At 35.5% G+C, this 24,625-nt stretch overlaps 1 protein-coding gene across 1 annotated transcript; it reads right to left on the reverse strand.

Moving 5' to 3' along the window:
- Positions 1 to 6,805: 6,805 nt before the first annotated feature.
- GIMD1 (GIMAP family P-loop NTPase domain containing 1) lies at positions 6,806 to 16,381 on the reverse strand. The gene is made up of 2 exons (XM_049630981.1): positions 15,911 to 16,381; positions 6,806 to 7,066 (listed from the first exon to the last, which is right to left on the reverse strand). The coding sequence occupies exons 1-2, from the start codon at positions 16,328 to 16,330 to the stop codon at positions 6,806 to 6,808; spliced, it is 681 nt and encodes a 226-aa protein (XP_049486938.1). The 5' UTR covers positions 16,331 to 16,381.
- Between the last annotated feature and the right edge of the window lie 8,244 nt (positions 16,382 to 24,625).

Here is a 24,625-nt window from a genome sequence, read left to right on the forward strand (position 1 = left end):
TCACACATCTTATCTGTTTCTTAACTCTATAGAGGTAGACCAGCCATTTCATTTTACCCTAAAGAACCAACAGAAAAGTTAAATAAATGCCTGTGCTTAATGTAACTAGCTGAAACCTAGATCATCTTCCAGCTTTTAACTAATCCTGTGCTCTTCTCCATTACAATATACTACCTTATGTGTCACTTAAATGCCCTGTGGTTTCTTGTATTTGCATGAGAAACAACTTTTCTTCTGTTTAAACCTTAGGGAAAGATAGTGATAAACTCCCTAAACTGTAGTAGTTCATGTAAGGAGATTAGGGTGACTCCTTTAGTGGAGTATTTAAGAGATTCTAAAGAGAGAAGTGAGATCATTCATTTAACATTGCTTTGGAGTGGTTGGTTACAAAGATAATTTACCAACTTTCTTCTTTTTGTTGCAGAAGTTCTTAGGAAGAATCTCTTGGTAAAACAAGGCTGCTTCTGCTGGTAGCAGTTGGCTTGATTCTATGAATAGTGTACTGTTGAGGGCACTGATCCTGACTGGCCATCCCAAAAGCCAACCTATGAGAGAAGTCACTAAGTTCTGATAGATAGATAGATAGATAGATAGATAGATAGATAGATATAGATAGATATAAGTAATATTTAATTATTTAATCCAGGAGCAACTCTATAGTTACACCTCATTTGCAGTACTGTTTGGATGATAATCCCAAAATTTGCAGTGATAATGACAAGAAGGAAGGTAACTGATGGCTAATATACCTCTAAACCAGACATTCAGATACCAACTTGTGGGAATGAAAAAGAGTGGCTTACACATTCTTGCTGACTGCACTTTTTATAGTTCTGGTTTTTCCTTTGGATAAATCTTGGCAGAGATAATTCATAGGGGTATAACTCCAAAAAAAATTTGGAAAAAGGACCCAGAACACTGAAATAATTGCTGGTTTGAAAGTGAGCCATCTGGAATTTCAGAGTGTGAATTAATTATTGTATATTATATTTTTTCACCCTTATGTATTCCCTTGTTTATTTTTTTTTTCCTTCCCCTTCCTTACTCCCACCCCCTGCCTAGCATACACTATTCCCAATTCTCTGGATTTTTTAGTAAAATATGTGTGTAAGTGTTATTTTATGTCTCCATCAACATCATTTCCTATCTGGCAGGCTATTGTCCTTAGCAACAGCAGCAGAAACAAGCCTGGGACTCAATAATTGTAAGAAAAAAGAATAATCCTTTTTAATGAAGGAGCTAACTGCTCTTCCTTGCCTTTCCCATTGCTACATAATACCTGAAGAATTGTTCAAATAGCAATTATTAATGTCTGCTCATTTCTGCAGTGGCATTTTTGTGAAGAGCCTTCATATCAAGGTTGCTCTTAACAGTTTTACATTTGTTTTTGTAAATTGCCTCATTAGAATATTATACATCCCAGTAGAGAAAAGCTCTCAATACATAACATCCACTTAACTTTTCAGCTCTAAGATTGCATATTTGGCTGATACTTGTTAGTTTAAAACCCATTCAACTTTTTACACCTGGGGAATGTGGAAAGAACAGTATAGGAGTTATCCAAAATCAACACCACAATTTGATTTCTCTTTGAAAAAGATTTAAGAAAAATACAAAGTAAAAGTCACTTTTAGAGGTTAACAAAAGAGAATAATAATGTTGGTAAAAATAACCTTTTTCTAAAACTTCAGTTGTCATATGAAAAGATAACATTTTCTCTTAAAACAGCACATAAATGGAAAACAAAAACTTCAGGTGCTTATGAATACATTTATTTTTAAAAATAAGGTTTGAAGATTTGGGGAATAGCTATGTCATTTAAAAACATTGGCCTTTTATAAAGAATATACCTGAATGTGCCTGAGGCACATTGGTAATATGCCTGAAACACAGTAGAACAGAAAATCTAAACAAATTCTTAATGAAAAATATGGCAGAGTATAAACATAAGTAAAAGCAAATCTGAAATTGCTAATTGAGGTAATCTATTTAGAAGAATAAACCTAGTAAAGGTCAGAGCTAATGAGTATTAGGGGTGAATCACCAATGTCCCAAGATGGTATGTGCTAATGAGACTCTAAACTCAGCTACACAAAAATATCAAGTATACCATCTTCCAGTCCTCTAAAATGTTCAAAACTTTCAAATACAAAGTTTGGTAGAGAATTTTGTCTTCCAGGTGAGAATAGCATATAGTTTGGGCCTCTGAAGGGACATGAGGGAAGATTGCAAATTATGGACTAAAGGGATAGGTGGCAGGACACCAAAGATGAACTTTCTGGATATCATTTCTTTTACGTAGAGCTAATTTTGGTCACATGGTTCTTTTGTGACAAGTTGTAATTATCTCCAGTTATGATTAGTTTATTCAATGGATACACATGCACTGTCATCAAAAAAAAAAAAAAAAAAAAAAAAGCTAAACAACCCAACTTCAAGTAGAGTACAGCACAGCAACAAGATGTTCACTGTGGTGTCTCACCATACTTTTGATTCAACTACCCCACTACCAACTAACAACTTACTTCTGTACATGCACTATGCTGATTATTATGAGGAGTTAGAATTGCTGCTGCATAAGAGCACATGGAAGAACAAGTCTGGAGTTTAATGCCTCTTGGATACTGTACTAGAATTAAGAGTATATTAGGGAAAACACACTGACAAGAAAGATGAGGAAAGATGGAAACAGTGGTGAGCAATGGACCTTCTAATATTTGTATATTAAGTTGAAAGAGAAAATGATAAATTACCAGGAATGGTCAATGTAATTGGTAAGAAAGTACTTTTGAACAGAAGGGGCAATCTGTCAGGAAAATCTTGAATTAAATGTCTTAGCAAAATCTGGTAATAGGGGGAAAGGAGAAGCATTCCAAAGCCCTCTTTCCTAGGTAGGACATGGGAAGGAGATAAGGATAGGGAGAAAATGAAAGTGTTCTACAGGTCTTACCTTAGTTGGTGAGGGCATAATGCTCTATGGAAAGAAAGTTCTTAGGGAAGTAGTTGTTACCTTGTCAAACAAATAGTGCTTGATTCTGAATTCAGAAATAAGGAAATAATCCTTAATGCATATCAGAGTAGAACTTTGAAATTATCAAGGATCAGCAAAACTGATTTGGTAAAGGAAAAGAAAACTGCAAGAAATACAGTAATATAAAATAATTAAACATAAAGTATGATGGAGAAACATCCAATATGCTTACATGGGAGAATTTAATATCACAAAATATTTTTCATAACACAAGTTTTTTTTAATTAGGAAAAATCTAAAAAATACATAAATGAATGCCTGAGAATATCTAGCAAAATATTTTCAAATAAGAGAAACTTCTAGATATCAAGGAATGATACAGAGCCATTTTAATTAAATCATTCTGGTATCGGCGGTGTAAAATAGATAACAGAAAGAAATAAGAATCCAGAATAGATCCAGAAATAAAGGAGATATCTTTCTCTCTATATATCTACCTACCTCAGTCTGTCTATCTTCAGTAGGAAAAGGATGAATTATTTAGTAAACTAGAGGAAGTATAATTGATTACCCATCTGAAAGAAATGAAACTAAAACCACATCTTGTATCAAATACATAGAAGTATATGAGTATAAGAAAATTCACAAATTTAGTTTGGCATAAATTCTCATGAAGTTAAGGGATAAATAATAGAAGGGAAAAAATAGCAATGTGAAAGACAGATGGAAGACTAATATCCGTAGTGTACAGAGAGCTCTTCTATTTTGCCAAGCAGGGAGTGTTAAAAAAAATATTCAGTGACACTTGTTAAAGATGATAAGGCAGACTTTATTCAGGACTGTGTAGATAGGTATAAGTACTACTGCAGTGGGATGTTAGAGTCGGGAGACAGATTGGATTCAACTCCAGATATTGCACAGCCAAGTGTGAGAATTGACAAGGATATGAATTTACACCCCAAGGAGCAGGGTGGGGAATCAGTGGTCACTTTGGAGTTGATGGAGGATGAGGAACCTGATCAGATACTGAGGGTCGAGGGTTCTGGTTTAACTAATGTATCAGAATTCTTGCTAAGACTAGATTTTACAAGGAAATGCACAGGCGGGCCTAGAAGACGTTTAAGCCTGACTAGAGTTTTGGTCAAGCAAAGAATCATTATAAGAAGTAATCCAATAGGAAAATGATAAAAAGGATAATGTGAAGAGGCAATTCATAGAGGAGCAAATCTAAATGAGCAGCGTGCTTATAAAGATAGTCTAATTGAATAGTAGTTTGGGAAATGCAAATTAAGGTAAGATAATTTAACATTTATCAAACTGGTGTTAGCAGTAGGTATTTAAGGTGATAACACCAACTGATGACAAAAATACAGGAAAGGGTACTCAAATGTTGGTGTAAATAAAGTTTGTGACACTATGAAAAGAAACTGGGTAAGATATATTGAAATTAAAAGGTATGTATACCTCAACCCAGAAACTCCACTCTTGGAAATATAACTTACAGGAAAACGTCAATCTTATGCACACACACACACACACGCACACACGAATAGTTGTCAGAGCATGACTCTTGGTGACAAAAACTGGAGTGCACGTCAATAGAGGAGTAGTTGTACAAATTGTTATAAATACACTGAAATGTAAAAAGGGATGAATTTAAGCTACTTTTTAGAGTTGGAGGAATTTTTATGAGGTTGTATTAAGTGAAAAAAAGATGTTGTAGAGAGAATAATATGAAATGTTTTTTAAAAAGGCAAAAGTCCTCCATGTGTTTGTGTGTACTCCATGTGTGATTACTTGGACTAGCAGGAAAATAGAATGGTGCCCTTTGTTGACATGAACTCTCTCTAATTGGCTGATGTGCATGAAGAGGAGAGATGGAAGGAGGAGAGAGGTAAAAGCGGACCAAGAAAGCAGAGCAGAAGACTACTAAAAGAAAGTCAAATATGTCATATCACATTTAGGGAGTTATGTAAATGTACGTATGTTTTTATTTATATATATGTGTGTGTGTGTGTGTGTGTGTGTGTGTTTGTACACACACAAATATAAAACATAATTTAGGGGAAAACATCACAGAAGTCTTCCTCTTTGAAACTGGAGGCACCTTTCCTGTATTAATCAGGTTGGCCTCAGAGGTCTTGAACCCCTGAATGTTCTCCACAACCTATCTTTCCTGAAACTAGTATTATTTATATCCTAGAAGAGTTAGCTGATGTCACATGAATGAAAGATATGAAGGACTTAATACCTGAATTTTCCACTACCTTCGCCACTCACTTCAGTTTCAGCTTTGCAGCCTCAAATCTCATTATCTGTCATGAAGAGAGCAACCCCTGAGGAAGTGTCAATTCCTATTTAGTTCTTAAACTCAGCCCCGTTGTTGGGCCCTGCAGAGAAATAGAGATACTGTTTCAAGTTGGAATTCGAATTATGCTTTCACATAAAAGCATTTTACAAATTTTGGTGTTAGGCTTTCTAATACCATTTGTGCTAGAGTTCAGGTAAAATTAAGCATTAGGTAGGCTTATGAGGACTAGTCTGGGAGGATAATCATGAGCTACAATCCTGTTTCTAATAGGAAATACAGTGAATTGCACACTTAAAACAACTTACAAATTAATTTCGTGAGGTCAAACTGTTTGTAAATTGGAAACTATTTTAGTGAAAGTTTTATAAATTATAAACCAATGTTAAACATGAGGATGATCCAATTTTGATTTGGTGATAGACTTGGCTATGATTGACTAGAATTATTTTCCTTCAGTCCTCTCTGCTGCCTTTTAGACCATCGTCTCTACTAAGCCAACATGACCAACTTTAAAAGGTAGAGGAGGCCTCTTTTTAAGTCCAGGCTTTATTCTTATTTGGTTATTACAGTAATATTGTTACCCTTGTTTGTGCTGCAGGGCTTGGCTCTGAATTTTTACCTATATTTCCAACCCTAAATATGAACCACAGGTTATAAAAAAGTGGAAAAGAAAGTTAACATTTATTGAGCATCATTACAGTAACTATCCATTAGATATTCCAAATGAGGCCTTTCACAGGATTAAATAATTTTCGTTGTCTAGCATCAAGTAATTGGTGGAACTAGTTTTTAAAATATAGATAATTGATTCATCTTAAATTTCATTCAAATATATATACTAAACAGTTCATGAATCAAAAGTGTTTATTGAATTTTTACAAAGTGAGTACTCAAACCAACCTCCAGATCAAAAAACTAAATATTACCAGACTCTCAGAAGCTGCCCAGTGCATGCTCACCGTCCCCTCCCCAAGAGTGACCTCTCCTAACATCAGAGTAGTTTATATTACATCAGTTTTGACTGTTTTTGAACTTTATACAAATGGAATAATATAGTATATACTATTTCATTCAATTTTATGTTTGGACAATTAGTGTTACATGTGGTTGTAGTTTGCTCATTCTCATTATTATATAAATACTCCATCGAATATACCTCAATTTGCTTATCTATATTCCTGTTAATGGACTTTTGGATAATTACTGGTAGCTATTTGGCTATTATGAATAGTATTACCAAGAGCATTCTTGTACATACATGTCTTTTAGTGTACAAATCTACACATTTCTGCTGGATATATAATTATAGGTCAATTGCTGTATCATAGGATTTGCATTAGAAGTCTTATTTCCTTTAATTTCTTTTTAACAGCCAAACAGTTGTCCAAAGTGGTTATTACCAATGTACACTCTCAGTAGCAGGCTATGAGAATTCTGACAGTCCTCAACCATTCTGACAAAGGCACTTTTGAAACAAGGTTTCTGACTCTAAAGCCCAAAGCTCTTTTCCCTTTATCTAAATTTTATTTAAAGGTAAGAACTTGGTAACAATTTTCTTTTATAAATTCCATGATTCTTTCTAAGATTTTTATTCTTTGTTCATTAAGTGAGTTTCCTTTTTTATACTGGAAAATATATCTGTGCTGTACAGAATTTAGCAGTGTTAGCAGTGTATCGGAGGCCTCATGCAAGTATTTATCTTCACTGAACCCAGCCTCTTCTATTTTTTCTGCATGGGTGAAAAGAATGGCAGTGTAATTCTTCCAAGCATGTCCTAGAAGTTCCTGAAAGAGAGAGAAAGTTAAATGGCTATTTGCCTTGGCCTATATTCCTCAAACACAAGCAAAGGAGTTACGGTCCAACATAGGCAACAGATCTGGATGTCATTATGTTACTAAAAATTGATATATGCAATGGAAAGTGAAGATGGGGTCAAATAATGTAAGTAAATGGATAGAGATGGGTGGATTTTGTTAAAAAAAAAGGCTTTAATTCTCCATTTCATTTTGCTCTTACAATTTATGTATACACAATTTCAGAACTGCGTGTTATTAATGCTGCATATGATACAATTACATTTATAACATTCAGCAATAATTTCTACTTGCCTGCCAACCTAGAGCTGTTAGAACCACTGAATTCCTTTAAGTCAGAGGACTTGGGCCAAGGGAATTGTCATATTCTTTTTGTAGAAATGTTGTGTTACCATGATAACCAAAAGTGTCTTCTAAGGATTTGTAATTATATAATCTGGTTACAATCTATTGATTAGTCAGATGTCATACAATGGAAAAGTTAAGATCAAATTGCATTTAGTGATTTGAAACAGCTACAAAATATTGTGATTCACTCGCATCCTCTTCACTTCACATGCTTAGAATCAAGTCCAGTTTATCAAATGACTTCCTCTACTGTGGTTGAAAAACATTGAAGACTGGTGTTCCTTTGTTTAGTGATATATGGAAGTTGGTTATATAATAAATTCTTGTTTGGTGAAAATAAGCTGATGTAAAGCAGAAATGCCAGCATGTGGCAAATTGTTCATACAATATGGAAGGTGTCTAGGAATAACCATTTAACTTTTTAAAATATTTACAAAGTTATATGAAATCATGGCATTGTGAAAGTAAAATGACATTCCATTCATTCCAAATATTCTCATTATCAAAATATTTTCAAATCTGCTACCAGTTTATAATAGCAGTTTGGAATTTAGATCCTCACCATCATCTCAAATAGAAAGTTTATTAGGGTTTTATTTATTTTTGAGTTTTTGGAAAGATATAAAATACTTAGGAATGAACATAACAAGAAATATCCAGGACCTCTAGTAATCAGAAGAAGGAAGGAAGAACAACTACTATTTAGTGCTAGATATTATGCTAGGTACTTTACATGCTTTATTTATTTTGAAATTCAACATAATGCTTTGTGGAAGATACTAGTATTATTTCCATTAAATATGGAGAAACTGATGTGTAGAGAGGTTGAATACAAATCCATAGAGGGATATCAGGACAAACTGGTTTAAAAATTCTTGAGAAAATTGAAAGATGGTTTGGGAAACTATTTTCAATGTATGTAACAAATACTGGATTGGTATTTATAAGACTGAAAAACTGCAAATGAAAGGAAGAGAGAAAAGGGGAGAAGGAAAGGAAGGAAGGGAGGAGGAAGGGAATAAGGAGTCAAGACATGTAAATAATAGAAAATATGGCAAATGTGGGACAATATATTTAAACATCTTGAGACCACGGTTACCAACTAAATTCCTGGTACAGTCTGGCATTTATCAGACTATTTGTTTACACATTTATCTCTCTAACTTGACCAGTAGCTTTTGGAAGGCAGAGTCTATGCCTTACTATGTAAGTCAAAGCTTTGGCACATTGTAAACTCTCACTAGATATTGGTTGGATTAATTTGGAATGTAGACCTCACTGTCATCTCAAATAGAAGGTTTAGGGTTTTATTTATTTGTTTTGAGTCTTTAGTTTTGAAGTTTAATCTTTGGGACATAAAATGGTACTTTCCTATAAAATTTCTCTTGTTCTGTAGTTCTCGTGGGTTTGCATGTAGTCTGCATTTTGTGTTTTAAATTCAGAAACACTTTTCTCAGTAAGTCCAAAATTTTCCTCATATCTGTTTAAAATTTGTCTATACCATAGAATAATTATATATATCTAGTTCTAAAAATGCCCTGCTTGAAGAAAATCTGAATTGAAATTTTAAGATCAGTACATTCAATGAATAATTACTTTTAACAGATTCTAAACTTTACAAAAGGATTTTTAAAAAAGTACTTTAGTTGGCATATTCTTATGTGCCTTCAGAACACAAATTAGCAAAATCTTAACTAACCTAACTTGTAAAAAGGATAATTCTTGTGTAAATCTAATATATGTGTAATTTCAAGATCACATTTTACCTAAAAGTGACATAGCAAAATTTGTCATATTCAGTATGTTGTAACATGTTCCTTGTGAGAGAAGATCAAAGCATTGCAAAATAAACTAGTGTTGTGAGTTGAATTGTGTACCCACCCCCCTCCAAATTCATATGTTGAAATCCTAATACCTCAGAACGTGACTTTATTTGACAATAGGGTCATTGTGAGTGGGCCTCTAATCCAATGTGATTGGTGTCCTTATAAAACAGCAATTTGGACAAAGATAAGAATAAAGGGAAAATGCCATGTAAACATAAAGACAGTCATCCATAAGCCAAGGACAGAACTCTTGGATAGATTCTTTACTTATAGCCTTCAGAAGGAACTAACCCTGCTAACATTCATTTCAGACTTCTAGCCTCCAAATTTATTGAAAGACAATAAATTTCTGTTACTTAAAAGCCACCCAGGTAGTGCAGCCTTGTTACAACAGCCCTAGCAAATTAATACAAATGGCTGAAAAATTAATGAAGTGCTAAATAGATTTAGATTCTGGGAATAAAAAGATTCTTGGGTTATTTACATCAGAACTGCTTGGGATGCTTGCTAAAAATGCATCAGAATCTTTAGGGATGGATCCTGGGAATTTGAACTTTAAAAAGAATTCTAGGTGATTTATTCCTTCTGCAAATAGTTATTGGGGGTTTACTTTGTTCCAGGGACAAAGAGTGGACCATGACAGATAAACTTTCTGCTTATGTCTAGTGGAGAATTGTTTGTACTACCTAAACTTAAAACTGAGGAAGAGGGGCAGGCAGGAAAGAAAATACTTCCAATTTGGTTTAATTGCAGGTATTGTGATAGAAAATATATTGGTGCTTTAGAGGCAGACATTTAGCCCAATTTGGGGTGGAGGTGGAAAGTGAGCGTTAGAGGAAGGGTTTTCTAGCATGTGATGATGCCTTGAGTGTAGGCATCAAGAAGAGAGTTATCAGACTGTGAAGACACACCAAGTAAAGAGACTGATTGAGCATTATTGGGAATTGTATAGTATTGGGCCTTTATTTCTATAAAGTGTAATTATTAATCCTTGAATGTTCTTATCTCTGAAAGTTTCTCAAATTTAGAGCCAGTTCTGATATTCACCAAGTACATGATTGATGTGTTTATATTGATTGTTATGATATTGAAATGTTTAATTCAAGTTAATAAATAGACACCTTAACCTCTTGAGTGCTACCCCCAGGCCTACCCTCTGGGTGTTGGTTGATGCATGAACCACATTTATCATTAAATATTTTTAAAACATCACTATAATAAAAATTCATGCTAAATAAACTGTTTGGCTCAAGTGATCCCTTCCTGAGTTATATAATATGGAATTCTTCTCTTGCTGGTTAGTACTTACTATATTAAATGGTATAACTTTCACGGTATGTCTTTAGTTCCTGATTTTCTGGGTTGTAACGTTAACACATTCTGTTTTTGTCTCCACCAGACATTTCCTATACTTTAAACTATAATAACATTCAGGAAAAATGAGTTAAACCACCTAAGGAAAATGGATCTATAAGTGCGACACCACTTAAAAGTCCATGTGTTCAACCACTCAGAAGTTTTTACATGTTGATAATTATTTATGAAAGGATGCTCATGTCCTAAACTGTGAGAGAAATTGCACTTTTGAGTTACTGCCAAAAATAGAAGGGAATGGTTGATTTAGCTTACAATCTTTAGATTGATTTTTGGCTGCAAAATAGTTGACTATTTGAAAGTAGTGTCGCTTGGTGTATAGTCATCGTGTTAGTGGCCAAACGTGTTCTCTGTGGACCCAGAGAAAGAATAATCACAGTTGATTGATACCTCACATAAAAATCCAAGAGCAAGATAAGTTAATGTAAGTTATCTGGTGTTAATAATTTAAATATAGTACTAAGCTAGATGGAAATGTTACAATCAATCATGAATTGTTTGGTTTCAGAGTGCTAATGGGTATGAGTCCATCTAGTCCTTTTGGGACAACTAGTTAGGATATAAACTTTGTTTTCCAGGAATTATGTTCATTTTCCCAGGACCTCACCAGCCCTGCCCCATTTGTTTGTGGTTGATGAAATCATAGCATCTGGACTTTTTCGGGGGGAAATTTTAAAAAGCCAACTATTACATCAACTGAGAGAAAAATTATCATGGAACAGGAGGACAATAAGGACCATTCTTTATATTTCATACTATTCCCTTACTCTCATCCCACTTAAAGCACCACATTACCTTCTCAGAGAACTGAATGATAAGACGTTGTTAGATGCAGAGAATATTCAGCCTTAGAGATCATGTGTCCAAATTGCCTTATTTTACAGATGAGGATATTGTGGACTTTTGATGTTAAATGACTTTGCCAAAGCCGCACAGCTGATTGTTGGCAGGCCTGGGCCTGTGACAGAGGTCCCCTCACTGCCAGGCCCATGTCTTTTCCACTAAATTAGAGCTTCTCACTTTAACCTTAGTAAGCCAGTGAATTTTCTTCCCAGATTTTTTTTCTAAATTAATAAGGAAATTCTTATACATCAGGGCTGTGTATGCTTGATTTCACTCTGATTTTCTTCTGAAATCTATCAAGAAAATCCCAAAGAAGGCTACAAATAACATGTCCTAATTTTAGCATAAGACAGATACTAACAAAATTATGACCATAGCTGACATTTGGTGTGCACTTGCCTTGTGCTAGTGTCTGAGTTAATTTACTGTTATAATATGAAATTAGTCCTGAAAATAACCCAGTAAAGGAGACACTGCTGTTTTCCCACTTTACCAATTAAGAGATTGAAATCTAGAGAAATTACTTGCCCAAGGTCACAAAACAAGTAAGCCGAAACTTGAACACAAGTATATCTTACTATAGAACCTGTTCTCTTAACCTCTATAATAGGTTGCTCATATCTAGTAATTCATTTGAATAAGGACTCATTATAATTTGTGTAGTGACAGTAATAAAAAATGATAACAATGGTAGTAATTTTCTGCGAACCTACTGTAAGGCACAATGCCAAGCACATTATATTCATTAAATATAACCCAAAAAATTTTAACATAGGTAAAATTATCCCCATTTTATAAGTGAGGAAATGAAGCCAAGAAACTCTTAGTAACATTTTTAGTCATATATCTACAATTGTAACAAGGCTTATTTTTCAACTAAATGGTATTAAACAACTAAGCCCATTATGTTTGTTAAGTATTTTCAGGCCTTGCACTGGCCTTCAACACCTATAACATCAACATTTGAGTTGTTCAGTCTAAATCAAAAATACATGCTTGAAACCTGATTGTATATAGTAATAACACATGATGCCCTGATGGTGGAAAGAATTTGGATTTTAGTCAATTCCTGGATTCACTTCCTTGTGCAGTTTGGCTGCTTGCTAGAACTTTTCTTAAGGTAACTTTATTCTGTATTCTCTGATTCATTACTTGTGGATTTTTAAATAACATTCAAGTGATAGTCAGATAATATTTAGATGAATCATTCCCTTTATTTCCCAGTTTCGGAGAGATGACTCACTGACATCTCCACCATTTTGCTATAAATGACGAAGACCTAACATAAATAAAGAAAAAGGGATCATTTGGGGAAATGTTTCATTTGTCATAGCTGGCAGCCTATAAGCCCTCTAAAAAATATTAAGAGCACAAATTAAAAGAGACATTTAAAGAGGGAATAGGGAGGTACAGGAAAGAAGAGGTTACTTTTCTGGCATTGGCGTTGTTGACTCCTTCCATGACAGGGAGCAGCACCCCCAGAAAGGAGGAGAGGAAAGGGGAGAAGGCAGATATTCCATTCCCCATTTTGCATAAACCAGGAAGAAAAAGCAGTCCAGGGTGTGTCTGGAACCAGAGGACCTTAACAACTCCTTGCTGCTTCCTAACAGCTGTTGGTCCTGTTGAATACTCAGACATTCTGCAGCTGCTCCCAATCTGTGAGCACATCCAGATGGCTGCCACCAGTTACTTAAGCACCTTCAGGAAGAAGGTCATAAACAGCCAGCTTGTGCATAGGCGATCTTCAACCAAAAATTATTATGGAAGCCCAGAATAGGACTGCAGTGCCTCCCAGGGGTCATGGGCCCCTCTGAAGATTACTAAAATCTTGGCTGCTGAGTTTTCCTGGGAGGGAAAAGATATTTATTTTAGAAAAAAAAAAAAAAATTCTGGATCTGAGTTTTACTCTAGCCTATCTCCTCCCTGCCTTTAAGTCATGACCTGGAGACTGGCTTAAGGAAGGCAGTGGTAGGAGAAGGTGGCTGTATGCCAGATACCTTTTTCAAAGATGAGAGAGACATGTATGAATCAACTTCTCTTGTATAAAAAAATAGGGGATTACAGTAGTGTTCTATATCCTAAAACTGGAAAACAAAATCTGTTTTTAAAACGTATGCCTTTTAAAATGCCCCTTTTGGCCAAGCATAGTACCAGCATAGAGAAAAATTTGGAGGCATAAGGAGAGAGGTTAGTTTTTGAGAAATATTCGTGCACTTACTGAATTTACTGAGTTACATCCACCTATACTTTAAGCCAAATATTTATTTAATGGCAGCTTTAAATGAATTTTAAAACTTGTTTAAAAATTACACTGATGGTGGGGTGCCTAGGTGGCCCAATCAATTGAGCGTCTGACTTTCGATTTTGGTTCAGGTGATGATCTCGTGGTTGGTGGGTTTGAGCCCCACATCGAACTCTGTGCTGATAGTATGGAGTCTGCTTGATATTCTCTTGCTCTCACTCTCCCTTTGCCCCTCCCCTGCTCGCTCGCTCTCTCTCAAAATAAATAAATACACTTAAAAAAATTACACTGATGGAATAGCAACAGGTTTCTCCCCCATCTGGTTTCTACCAGAAATATTGTTTGACATGCAGGCTTTCATAGTTTAGGGGAGGTTTGTGGGTTTTCTTAGATTACACATTGTTTCTTAATTGCAATCATCTTCTCTACTTTTGTACAGCATGTCCTTGATTTTTCAGGAGTTGGATGATGAGGATTATTTTTTTATGCTCTTGTCACCCTATTTTTTTCCGCTAGTTTTTTGTGATATGTTTTTTTTTCATTTTTAGAACCATGCAGTTACTAAAAAAAAAATGTGTCATTTAGAACAATCTTATGCTTTTAGTAGTTAAAGGGAAGAAAATATTCCTTTGAAGCTAAGTATACTGTCTTTTTAAGTGTAACAAACCCTACATCATGATCAGAGAAATGTCTGCTCTCTATTCACCATGTAATTTACCTGTAGAGCTTCTAGTAATGATGAGTTCTCTTATCTCAATGTCTAAGCAAGGCTACTGAGTAATGCTAGTCAAGTCCAGCAGTTAAATTTGGTTGGCCCCAGACTAGAGAATCAAGACACTGAATGGAATGGAGCAGCTCAATGAGCAGTTTCCAGGAATTGTTGGTTTTACATGGGCCTGGTTCATATATGTCTATACTGTATGCAAGTATTACTCCCTCCATCTCCTGGTTATAGCCATACCCAGAACCTCTCCCTATCTTCAGCTCCTCTCCTAGACTAGCTGAACAAGCTTCCAAGATAGTGACTTGTAATAAACGAACAAACAAACGTGAATGGACCACTAGGCAAAGGTGGCATATGTTATTTATGTTCACACTGAGGTCCCTGTGGTCTTCTCTTGGCTATCATGGATCAGTTAGTGGCCCTACAGATGATGAGGCACACAAAGCATCTGAAATTCTTTATTTCTTTCCTAAAAAATAAAGCATAGATCTTCTGTGCATGTTTGCCATGATATAAGTCAGAGTGAAACCTCCTTTCCCCCTGTCCATACATTACACTACTTTGGCTCTGTCTTATATTTGTTTATTCATCTCTTCTAGACTGTAAGTTTTTTGAGGGCAGGGCTCATGTACTGTTCACTAATCATTAAGCTCTGTGCAGGTACCTAATACAGTTTGCAATGATTGAATCAGTGAATGAACACCCATTTGTTTGTGAACTGTAAGATACTGTCCCCTTAAAAAGGAGGGGTGTACCTCAGTTGGTTAAGTGTCCAACTCTTGGTTTTGACTCAGGTCACGATCCTATGGTCATGAGATCCAGCCCTGCATCAGACCGCTCCCCTCCCCAACCTGCTTAAGATTCTCTCTCCCTCTCTCACTCTGCCCCTCCCCGCTCCCTCTCTCTCTCTCTCTCAAAAAAAGAAAAAAAAAAAAAAAAGAGATTGTCCCCTTGATATTAAATGGATGCAAGTCAGTATTTTAGTTTTAGTTTAGTAGTTCTTAAGCTTGGCTGTTTTTAAGAAATATATGGAAAATTTATGCAAATGCATATACCCAGGCTCTACTCTTGTGATTCTCTTTCAGTGGGGGCTTGGATGAATATGCATTTTTAATGACAGCCCAGTTGATTCTGATGCAGATCGAGTGGAGACCACATTTACAAACTTATTCAGAGGTTAGTTAACCTCTGAAGTTAGCATCTTATTTTTTAGGGGGGTGGGTAGAGTCCTATGGCCCAGCTGCAAAATTACCAACCGAATTCCTCTAAAGGAAATTGTAAAAATGGTTCTTGGTGGGAAAGATCAAGTAATTTTTACAATTTCTATGTGACTAGCACTTGTTTTAAACTTGCTTTAAACTACTCTTTTAATCAAATTGTCATAGTTCTTTCCTGTTAGGATAATTGTCCTTCAAATAGGAATAATGGCATTAGTGTAATTGCTTATTTTGTATTACCTGAATCATCTGGACTAAGTCAGATACTTCCTGTCCACAAAGAGGCATGTCTGCTCTCTGGACCAGCAGTGCAAGATGGAGACCCTCTTGCCCAAAGTGATGTGCCAGGGCCTCCTTGACCTCCTGTTTCACATGCTTCTTGGTCAGTCTGCTGTGTGGATAACCTGGAGTGTCCAACACCTGGATCTGCAGGGTTATCTCTTGCCCCCCTCGACGCATGAAGCCACAGAGGTGACAACTGCGGCCCAGACAGCAATCTTTGGTCACAGAACATGGAGAAAAGCTGCTGTGGAAGTCAGTGCTTCCCAAAAGAATGTTCCCAGCAGAACTTTTTCCACTCTGAGTCATGCCAAAGAGGGCCAAGTTGATGATCATCTTGTTAGAGTCTGTCATGTCTGTGGGTAAACAAAGGGTCAGCATAAGCAGTTAGACTTCTATACTCACCCAGTGTAAGGCATCTTACTTGGCCAGGGGCATTGCAGGTATTACCTTTGGTTTACTTAGCCCTCATTCATAGTGGCTAAAACACGGAGGAGTTCTCCACTTTAGTGGAGACAACACAGTGATAGAGGAAGATTGAAAGAATATTGGTAGTTTGCAACAGGAGAGGAGAGAGAAGTTTAATATAGATAAAGAAGAGAGGAGGAAGCAATAATTGTAGGAAAATGAGGGGGGAGAAACAAAATGCATGAAGATAATGTAAACCATGTTTAGGAGGAATATGTTAACTCATCAGTGTGGTAGGTGAGTCCATTTTGCAATGGGTGCTGATGTTTCTGACTTCATTAACAAGGCTAGCAGCAGTATTGAAAAATTAATCACTGTTGGAGGAGAAGTAGGAACAGAAGAGTGGAAGAAACAGATCCTTCCTGCCTTTTAAATAACATCCCATACTTCTCCACCTCCCCACCCCATGAATACACAAGTGGCATCTGCAAAAAATTATCTTTCCTGACTTCCTGAGTGTTTGTCCCCTATGAAACATGAATAATGTTAAAGATTTCTGTTTTTGTTTACTATTTTTTTACAACCAGGCAGCACTCTGATGAAAATGAGAACTGCTTGTAATTTCTGTTATGAAATAATTAGTAAATCATTTCCATGGTCCACCATAGTAACTTACTGGCTTTTGAATAAAGGAAGTAAAGCCCAACACATTGTGTAGCTCAGTTAGGAGGGAGAATCTTGAGAGAATCTATTCCATTTAAACACCCCTAACATGGAGGTAATCTTCTGTGCAGAAATAAGCATTTTAAGGTCACTGATAATTTTTATTAGATTAGTAAAGCAGAGCTACAGGCCGATTGCCAAGTATACTCAATTGCTGATTCAGAAATAAGGACACTTAATATTGCATATTTATTACTTTTGCTTATAACTTGTATTTCTAATATTCAGTTTTATGTCCTTCTGGCCTTTCTTGTCCTCTAATGCCCCTCACCCCACCCTCCCTAGACTCTAATATGAACATTTTGAAGGAACCTCATACCCCCACACAAAATATACTCATTTTTGGAGTCCCTCAAGGTGATTCCAGCTCACCCAGCTCATTCAGCCCTATCAGCTAAACCATAGTCACTCAGATTTCTTTTTACTCCTTAATCAAATGCATGATTTAAAAAGTAATAATGATTATGGAATCCCAATATGTTTTCTGTATGTCACGTACCTTTTCCAATCTTAAAAATACTTTTTCCATAAACTTCCCTGGAGCTGGTATAGTTGTTCTCGGGTTGAACTTTAACCTTCTGACGGTGTTACTGTACCACTCTGGGACTGATACTGTATGTATTTTATTTCGTTAATCTATTACCAGAATCCTCTCTATAAATGGTTAGTTATCTTCTTCTAATCAGCACTGACTTTTTTTTTTTTTTCATCTGACAGACTAGTCATTTCAACAGATACTTCCTGAAACTTTATTTCCAAGATTAAAGTCTTTGTTTTAGGGCATTGCTGATAGGTAAGCACTTATCCATAGTATAAAGAAAGCAAGACTGACAACTATTAAGCCCAAGCTAGACATTCAAAAGCAGTGGTCGCAATTATTTCCATTGTAAATGATGAGCACCATATCACTACTTGGTCAAAACTTTCAACAGGTAGATATGTAATATTCATGCAATAAATAGATACTGAGTTTATAATAGTATTTAGTTCATAAATTCAAAAATTCTTTAAGAAAACCCTTGGCTATTTCCATGGAATTGAAATTTATTATCTCATCCTAACTGATGCAATCACTAGTGTGATTATATGTGCACGTGTAGTTTCCATATCAATTAATGATAGCATATTTCAGAAAAGGAGTACAACTGACTGTAAGTTGAGGCCAGATACATTATGCTTAAAATTTTGGTTTCATTTTGTTATTGAAACTTTATTTTTTTTCTCTTTTTAGTATATAACCTATACTTTTCCAAATACCTTCTTAGTATGTAATATGTAGAAACCTTAGTATGGTTATATTCTGGTTCATCTTTTGTACCTCTCAAAAAGTCTGTGAAGTATGTATTTCTGTGAAGGAATCTTGGAGACATCTGGAATGCCTTATGACTTCATGGGCAGAAAGTTAAAAAGTCTTCCTGTGTGGATATAACAAGGAAAACATGAACTGTTTTCATTCATCTGACAAGCACATTTGGCCTTCTTGAATGAAGTAGAAAGAACCTCCCCCAGGTGGCAGTAGTAGCCTGTTTCCTAAGAAGTGATTTGAACCAGAGTTTATTTTCATTTTCTTCCTCAAACTGTAAACTGACATTCTTCAAAAAGGCAAACTACATATTAATTGTGTGGAAGATCTTTTGAACAAAGGTACAATTAAGCCCTCTTTCCTGTGTTCCTTATAAAATGTGACAAGTGTAAAGGTTCTTGGTTTTCAAACTCTCCTCTTTGAAATGATAGTTTAAATCGTTTGCTGAATGCAACAGTTGACAGCTTAATAAATAAGGTTCAGAGTTCATATGTGTGGTTAAAAATTCCTATGAGACTGCAAAATTTAAAAATAATTTCCAACAGGTTTAATAGTGGTTTTAGAGCTAAGTCAATTTAAAGATTATATAGAAGGGTAATGCATTGATATTAGATGATGTATCTAATTGATGTTATATTCTTTTGTATCAAGGTGAAAAAACAACTTGATGAATTACCTTCACTCTTTATAAAAACTTGGCTAAATACAATGTAGCAAGGGTAAAACTGTATTACTTTAATGGTTGAGTCCAGAATTTTTCTGAGGAAGGGAATTGTCTTTGAGAAAATAGTTCAATTTAGCTACTTGAGGTAAAAAAAGGGATCCTGTTAACATAAGTCAGACTCACAAAAAGTAATAGCAAACTGCTGGGAATGGGGGAAGAGTCAAAAAGAGTAGAGATCAGGGTATATCAAGAATGGACGGAAGGAGGGAGAGAGAGGCATAGAAGGGGAAAGAAGGAGGAGGTAGTGAGGGAGGAAGAGAAGGAGAAAGAGGAGGAGGGAGAAATAAGACTTATAACGTTAGAATATGGCAAGAATCCGGATTTCCCACTTGCGCAAATGGCTAAGGGACTATGTTAGAGCAGAGATAGCTAAAGTTCAATTTTAAGTTCTTTGCATTTCTGGGATAATAAAGTAAGCCATGTTCATGATTACTTTGTATGTAGGTGGATTTTTATTTTTGTTTTGTTTTTGGTTGTTGTTAGCATTTTACTTTATTTTATTTTGCTTGATGGAAATTGATGGAGAGACCTGAGGCCCACCCTAGGTTAGCACAGAATAAGGGCCACAGAAGTTGGATATTGTGAAATGATGTCTGAATTGAAGTAATGGAGGAGAGGCAAGAGGTTGAAGCTAAAAGGATACTAGCCCCTAGGAGCTTGTAAGAATCTTGGGGAGGATCTTAGACTTTACACAATCTCTGAAATGAGATATTATGTGGTAAGGGGGACTCTAGTTAACATGAGGCACAATTATGTTTCAGATTACACACGTATACGCACAGTATTAGTTTGCTAGGACTACCATAGCAAAGTATCATAGACTGAGTGGTTTAAATAACAAAAATTAATTTTCTCACAGTTCTTGAGATGGAAGTCTGAGATTAGGGTGTCAACAGGGTTGGTTTTTCCTGAAGCCTCTCTCCTTAGCTTATCCATGGTCATCTTCTCCCTGTGTCTTCACATGGTCTTCACTGTGTATGTTTGTGTCCAAATTTTTCCTCCTGATAAGAACACAAGTCATAGCAGATTAGGGCCTGCCATAATGACCTCATTTTAACTCAGTTACCTCTTTAAAGGCCCTATCCCCAAATACACTCATACTCTGAGGTACTAGATGTTAAGATTTTAACGTATGATTTGGGGGGAGATACAATTGAGGTCCTAACACACACATACATATTAATACTTGTGTATATATGTGTACATTATAATTACATAAATTATACATCTCTATACTCAGTAAAATTGTATCTCTATACTCCATAAATTTGAGGTTTAGTATAAACCTTAACTTAATGGCAATTTTACTTAACAGGTACTCTCACAGTTTTAAACAGTTTCCACTTTTCATTGGCTTGAACTGTGAACCCCTTGCTCATATGTTAATGTCTTTTCATAATAAAGAAGACCCTTAGAATAATAACCAGAATCTGTAATTGTGATGACCTTAACCTTGGCCAACACTGCTGTAACCCAGCGGGAGCTCTGATAAGAGGGCTGAAGTTGATGGTAACTTAATTAACTAAGTCTGAGCTGGTCTCAGAATAAGATATCAGATTTTACCTTTCCAAAAATTTCAGAGAACACTGTTCAGCAGTTTAAATTTTGGGGGACAGATGGTCCTAATCTGAATGCCGTTTGAAGGTTCTTGGAGTGATGAAGAACGCCCATGTCTGAATAGGAATACTGATGGGAATATGAGAAGGCTTCAGTCCCAACTTGGTTCGTTTCACATTTTAAAGACTACCAGTCTCATCCTCATTTGGGTAAATTTACGATGTTGTTTTTGTTTGCTTTTTGCTTTCCTTCTGAGTATTTCTGATTGATTTTTTAGGATTATAAATGAAATATATGTATTTCAAAGCATCTAGGAAATTTAGAAAAGAAGAGGGGAAAGTAGGATCATTTAAACATTTCAGTTCCTAGTGCCCATAGGACAGTGGCTCCTCTTGGGCACTGACACAGTGAGCACATTTCTTTTTCCAAATTACCCTTGTCTTCCCCCTATTTACTCTGCTTCTTTAAGAACCACTACTGCAATGAGAGGCATTAATGATGGGATTATGTTTAGCTGATGAATGGTCTGGGGGCAAGAGTAATTGTTGGCAGTTACTTAATCAGGGTGTGGTATTCTTTTGCTATGCTACTACATTCATTTTTCTAAGATTTATTTATAATTTTAGCAACTTTATTAATAGTAAAATTGGCTTATAGATTTCTATTTTTTATCCTTCATTTATTAGGTTTTCAGATCAAGAATACGCTAACCTCTTAAAATTACTTAGAAAAATTTCTTTTCTTTGTGGTGCTCTGTAATAATTCAGATACCTTGGCAATTATTCATACCTAGAAGGTTTGAAGAAACTTTCACAAAGACAGCTAGGCCCAGCAGCCTCCTAGAGGTCATTCTAGAACAAATTTAAAAATTTCTGCCATAGTAATTTGACCCTTCTTTACCAATTATCAAGATTTTTATATTTTAGGATTGATCCCTCTTCTTGTTCTGTGATAGCTTATATATTGGATTTGACTTTATGTATTTAATAAATATTTGTTTGCATGTGTGTGGGTATGTGTGTGCACATATGTGTATGCATTTAACTTTTGTACTTTTATAGTTCAAAGTGGCTTTTCATTAAAGTAAATGAAATTTAGGGCACCTGGGTGGCTCAGTTGGTTAAGCATCCTACTTCGGCTCAGGTCATGATCTCGTGGTTTGTGAGTTTGAGCCCTGCATCGGGCTCTGTGCTGACAGCTTGCTCAGAGCCTGGAGCCTGCTCCTGGATTCCGTCTCCCTTTCTCTATGCCCCTCCCCTGCTCATACTCTGTCTCTCTCTCAAAAATAAATAAACATTAAAAAATTAAAAAAAAATAAAGTAAATGAATTTATAGTCTGATGCCTTTAGGATATAAAGAATAATGTGGCTTACAATAACTAAACTTTTGGTCATAAGCTATGAGACCATTAGGTTGAAAACTGTGAATAACAGGTATACTCATGCTGTCATTTACAATTTTAATATAATTGTATGTGTCATTATTGAAGAAATGAATATAATAATGAAAGCAACAGAAAAATTGGTAGATTTTTTGAAAGTTTTTATTTAATCACCCAGTGCTCATCACAACAAGTGCACTCCTTAATCCCCATTACCTATTTATATGAGTGAAATCGTATGGTATTTGTGTTTCTGCCTGACTTATTTCACTTAACATTATATATACTCTCTAGCTCCATCCATGTCTTTGCAAATGGTAAGATTTCATTCTTTCTTATGGCTGAATAGTATCCAAATTACACACACACATACACACACACACATACGATACATCTTTATTCATCAGTGGACATTTGAGCTGCTTCCATATCTTGGCTATTTTAAATAATGCTGCGATAAACATAGGGGTGCATGTATCCTTTGGATTAGTGTTTTGGTACTATTTTGTAAATCCCCAGTAGTGTGATTGCTTTTCATAGGGTAGTACTATTTTTAACTTTTTGAGGAACTTCTGTATTGTTTTCCAGAGTGGCTGCACCAGTTTGCATTCCCACCAACGCATCCCTTTCTCCACATCCTCACTAACACCTTTTGTTTCTTATGTTTTTGATTTAGCCATTCTAACAGGCATGAAGTGTTATCTCATTGTAGTTTTGATTTGCACTTCTTGTCAGTTGGCCATCTGGATGTCTACTTTGGAGAAATGTCTGTTCATGTCTCCTGCCCATTTTTTAACTGGATTATTTTGGGGAGGGGTGTTGAATTTTATAAGTTCTTTATATATTTTGGATACTAACCTTTTATCAGATATGTCATTTGCAAATGTCTCCTCCCATTCAGTAGGTTGCCTTTCAGTTTTGTTGATTGTTTCCTTCACTGTGCAGAGATTTTTATTTTTATGTAGCTCCAGTAGTTTATTTTTGCTTTTGTCTATCTTGACTCATGGGACCTATCTAGAAAGAAGTTGCTACGACCAATGTCAGAGAAATTACTGCCTGTGCACTCTACTCTTCTAGGATTTTAATGGTTTCAGGTCTCACAGTTAGGTCTTTCATCCATTCTGAATTTATTTTTGTGTATGGTGTAATAACGTAGTCCAGTTTCCTTTTTGGTATGTTCCTGTTCAGTTTTCCCAACACCATTTGTTAAAGAGATTGTCTTTTTCCCATTGGATGGATATTCCTTCCTGCTTTGTCAAAAATTAATTGATCATATAGTTGTGGATTCGTTTCTGAGTTTTCTATTCTGTTCCATTGATGTATATGTCTATTTTTGTGCCAGTACCATAATGTTTTAATTACTACACTTTTGCAATATAACTTGAAATCTGGAATTGTGATGCCTCCCACTTTGTTTTCTTTTTCAAGATTGCTTTGGCTTTGGGGTCTTTTGTAGTTCCATACAAATTTTAGGATTGTTTATTCTAGTTCTGTGAAAAATACTGTTGGTCTTTTGATAGGAATTGCATTAAATGTGTAGATTACTTTTGGTAGTATAGATATTTTAACAATATTTGTTCTTCCAATCCATGAGCATAGGATGTCTTTCCATTTCTTTGTCTTGTCTTCAATTTCTTTCATCAGTGTTTTACAGTTTTCAGAATACAGTTTTCAGAGGTCTTTCACCTCTTTGGTTAGGTTTATTCATAGGTATCTTATTATTTTGGTACAATTATAAGTAGGATTGTTTTCTTATTTCTCTTTCTGCTGCTTCATTATTGGTATATAGAAATGCAACAGATTTTGTTTTAGTTCTTCCTTACTGATTTGGATGCCTTTTATTTCTTTTGTTGTATGATTTCCATGGCTAGGACTTCCAGTTCTGTGTTGAATAAAAGTGGTAAGAGTGGACATCCTTGTCTTGTTTCTAACCTTAGGAGAAAGCCTCTCAAATTTCCCCATTGAGGATGATGTTAGCTGTGTTACATGGCCTTTATTATGTTGAGGTATATTCCCTCTAAACCTACTTTCTTGAGGGTTTTTAATCATGAATGGATGTTGTACTTTGTCAAATGCTTTTTCTGTGTCTATTGACATGATCATATGGTTCTTAAAAAAAAAGTTTATTTATTTTGAGAGAGAGAGAGAGAGAGCAAGAGAGAGAGTATGAGAGAGGGAGGTGCAGAGAGAGAGGGAGAGAGAGAGAATCTAGGCTCTGCGATGTCAGGGTGGAACCCGATGCAGGGCTCAAACTTACAAACTGTGAGATTATGACCTGAACCAAAATCAAGACTCAGACACTTAACCGACTGAGTCATCTGGGTGTCCCATAATTATATGGGTCTTATCCTTTCTCTTATTGATGTGATATATCATATTGATTATTTTGCGAATATTGAACCAGATTTGCAGCCCAGGAGTAAATCCCATTTGATTACGGTGAATGAGTTTTTTTAATGTATTGTTGGAGTCAGTTTGCTAGTATTTTGTTGAAGATTTTTGCATTTATGTTCAACAGAGATATTGGCCTGTAGTTCCCTTTTTTGTGGTATCTTTATCTGGTTTTGGTATCAAGGTAAT

Source organism: Panthera uncia, chromosome B1 (assembly GCF_023721935.1).
Source record: "Panthera uncia isolate 11264 chromosome B1, Puncia_PCG_1.0, whole genome shotgun sequence".
Lineage (NCBI taxonomy): Eukaryota > Metazoa > Chordata > Mammalia > Carnivora > Felidae > Panthera > Panthera uncia.

Coding starts and splice junctions, on each gene's coding strand:
- GIMD1 (XM_049630981.1), bottom strand. CDS start 16,330: ATGCTGACCCTTTGTTTACCCACAGACATGACAGACTCTAACAAGATG. Junction 7,067..15,910: donor ACTTAGTCCAGATGATTCAG/GTAATACAAAAT, acceptor TCTCTCTTTCAG/GAACTTCTAGGACATGCTTG.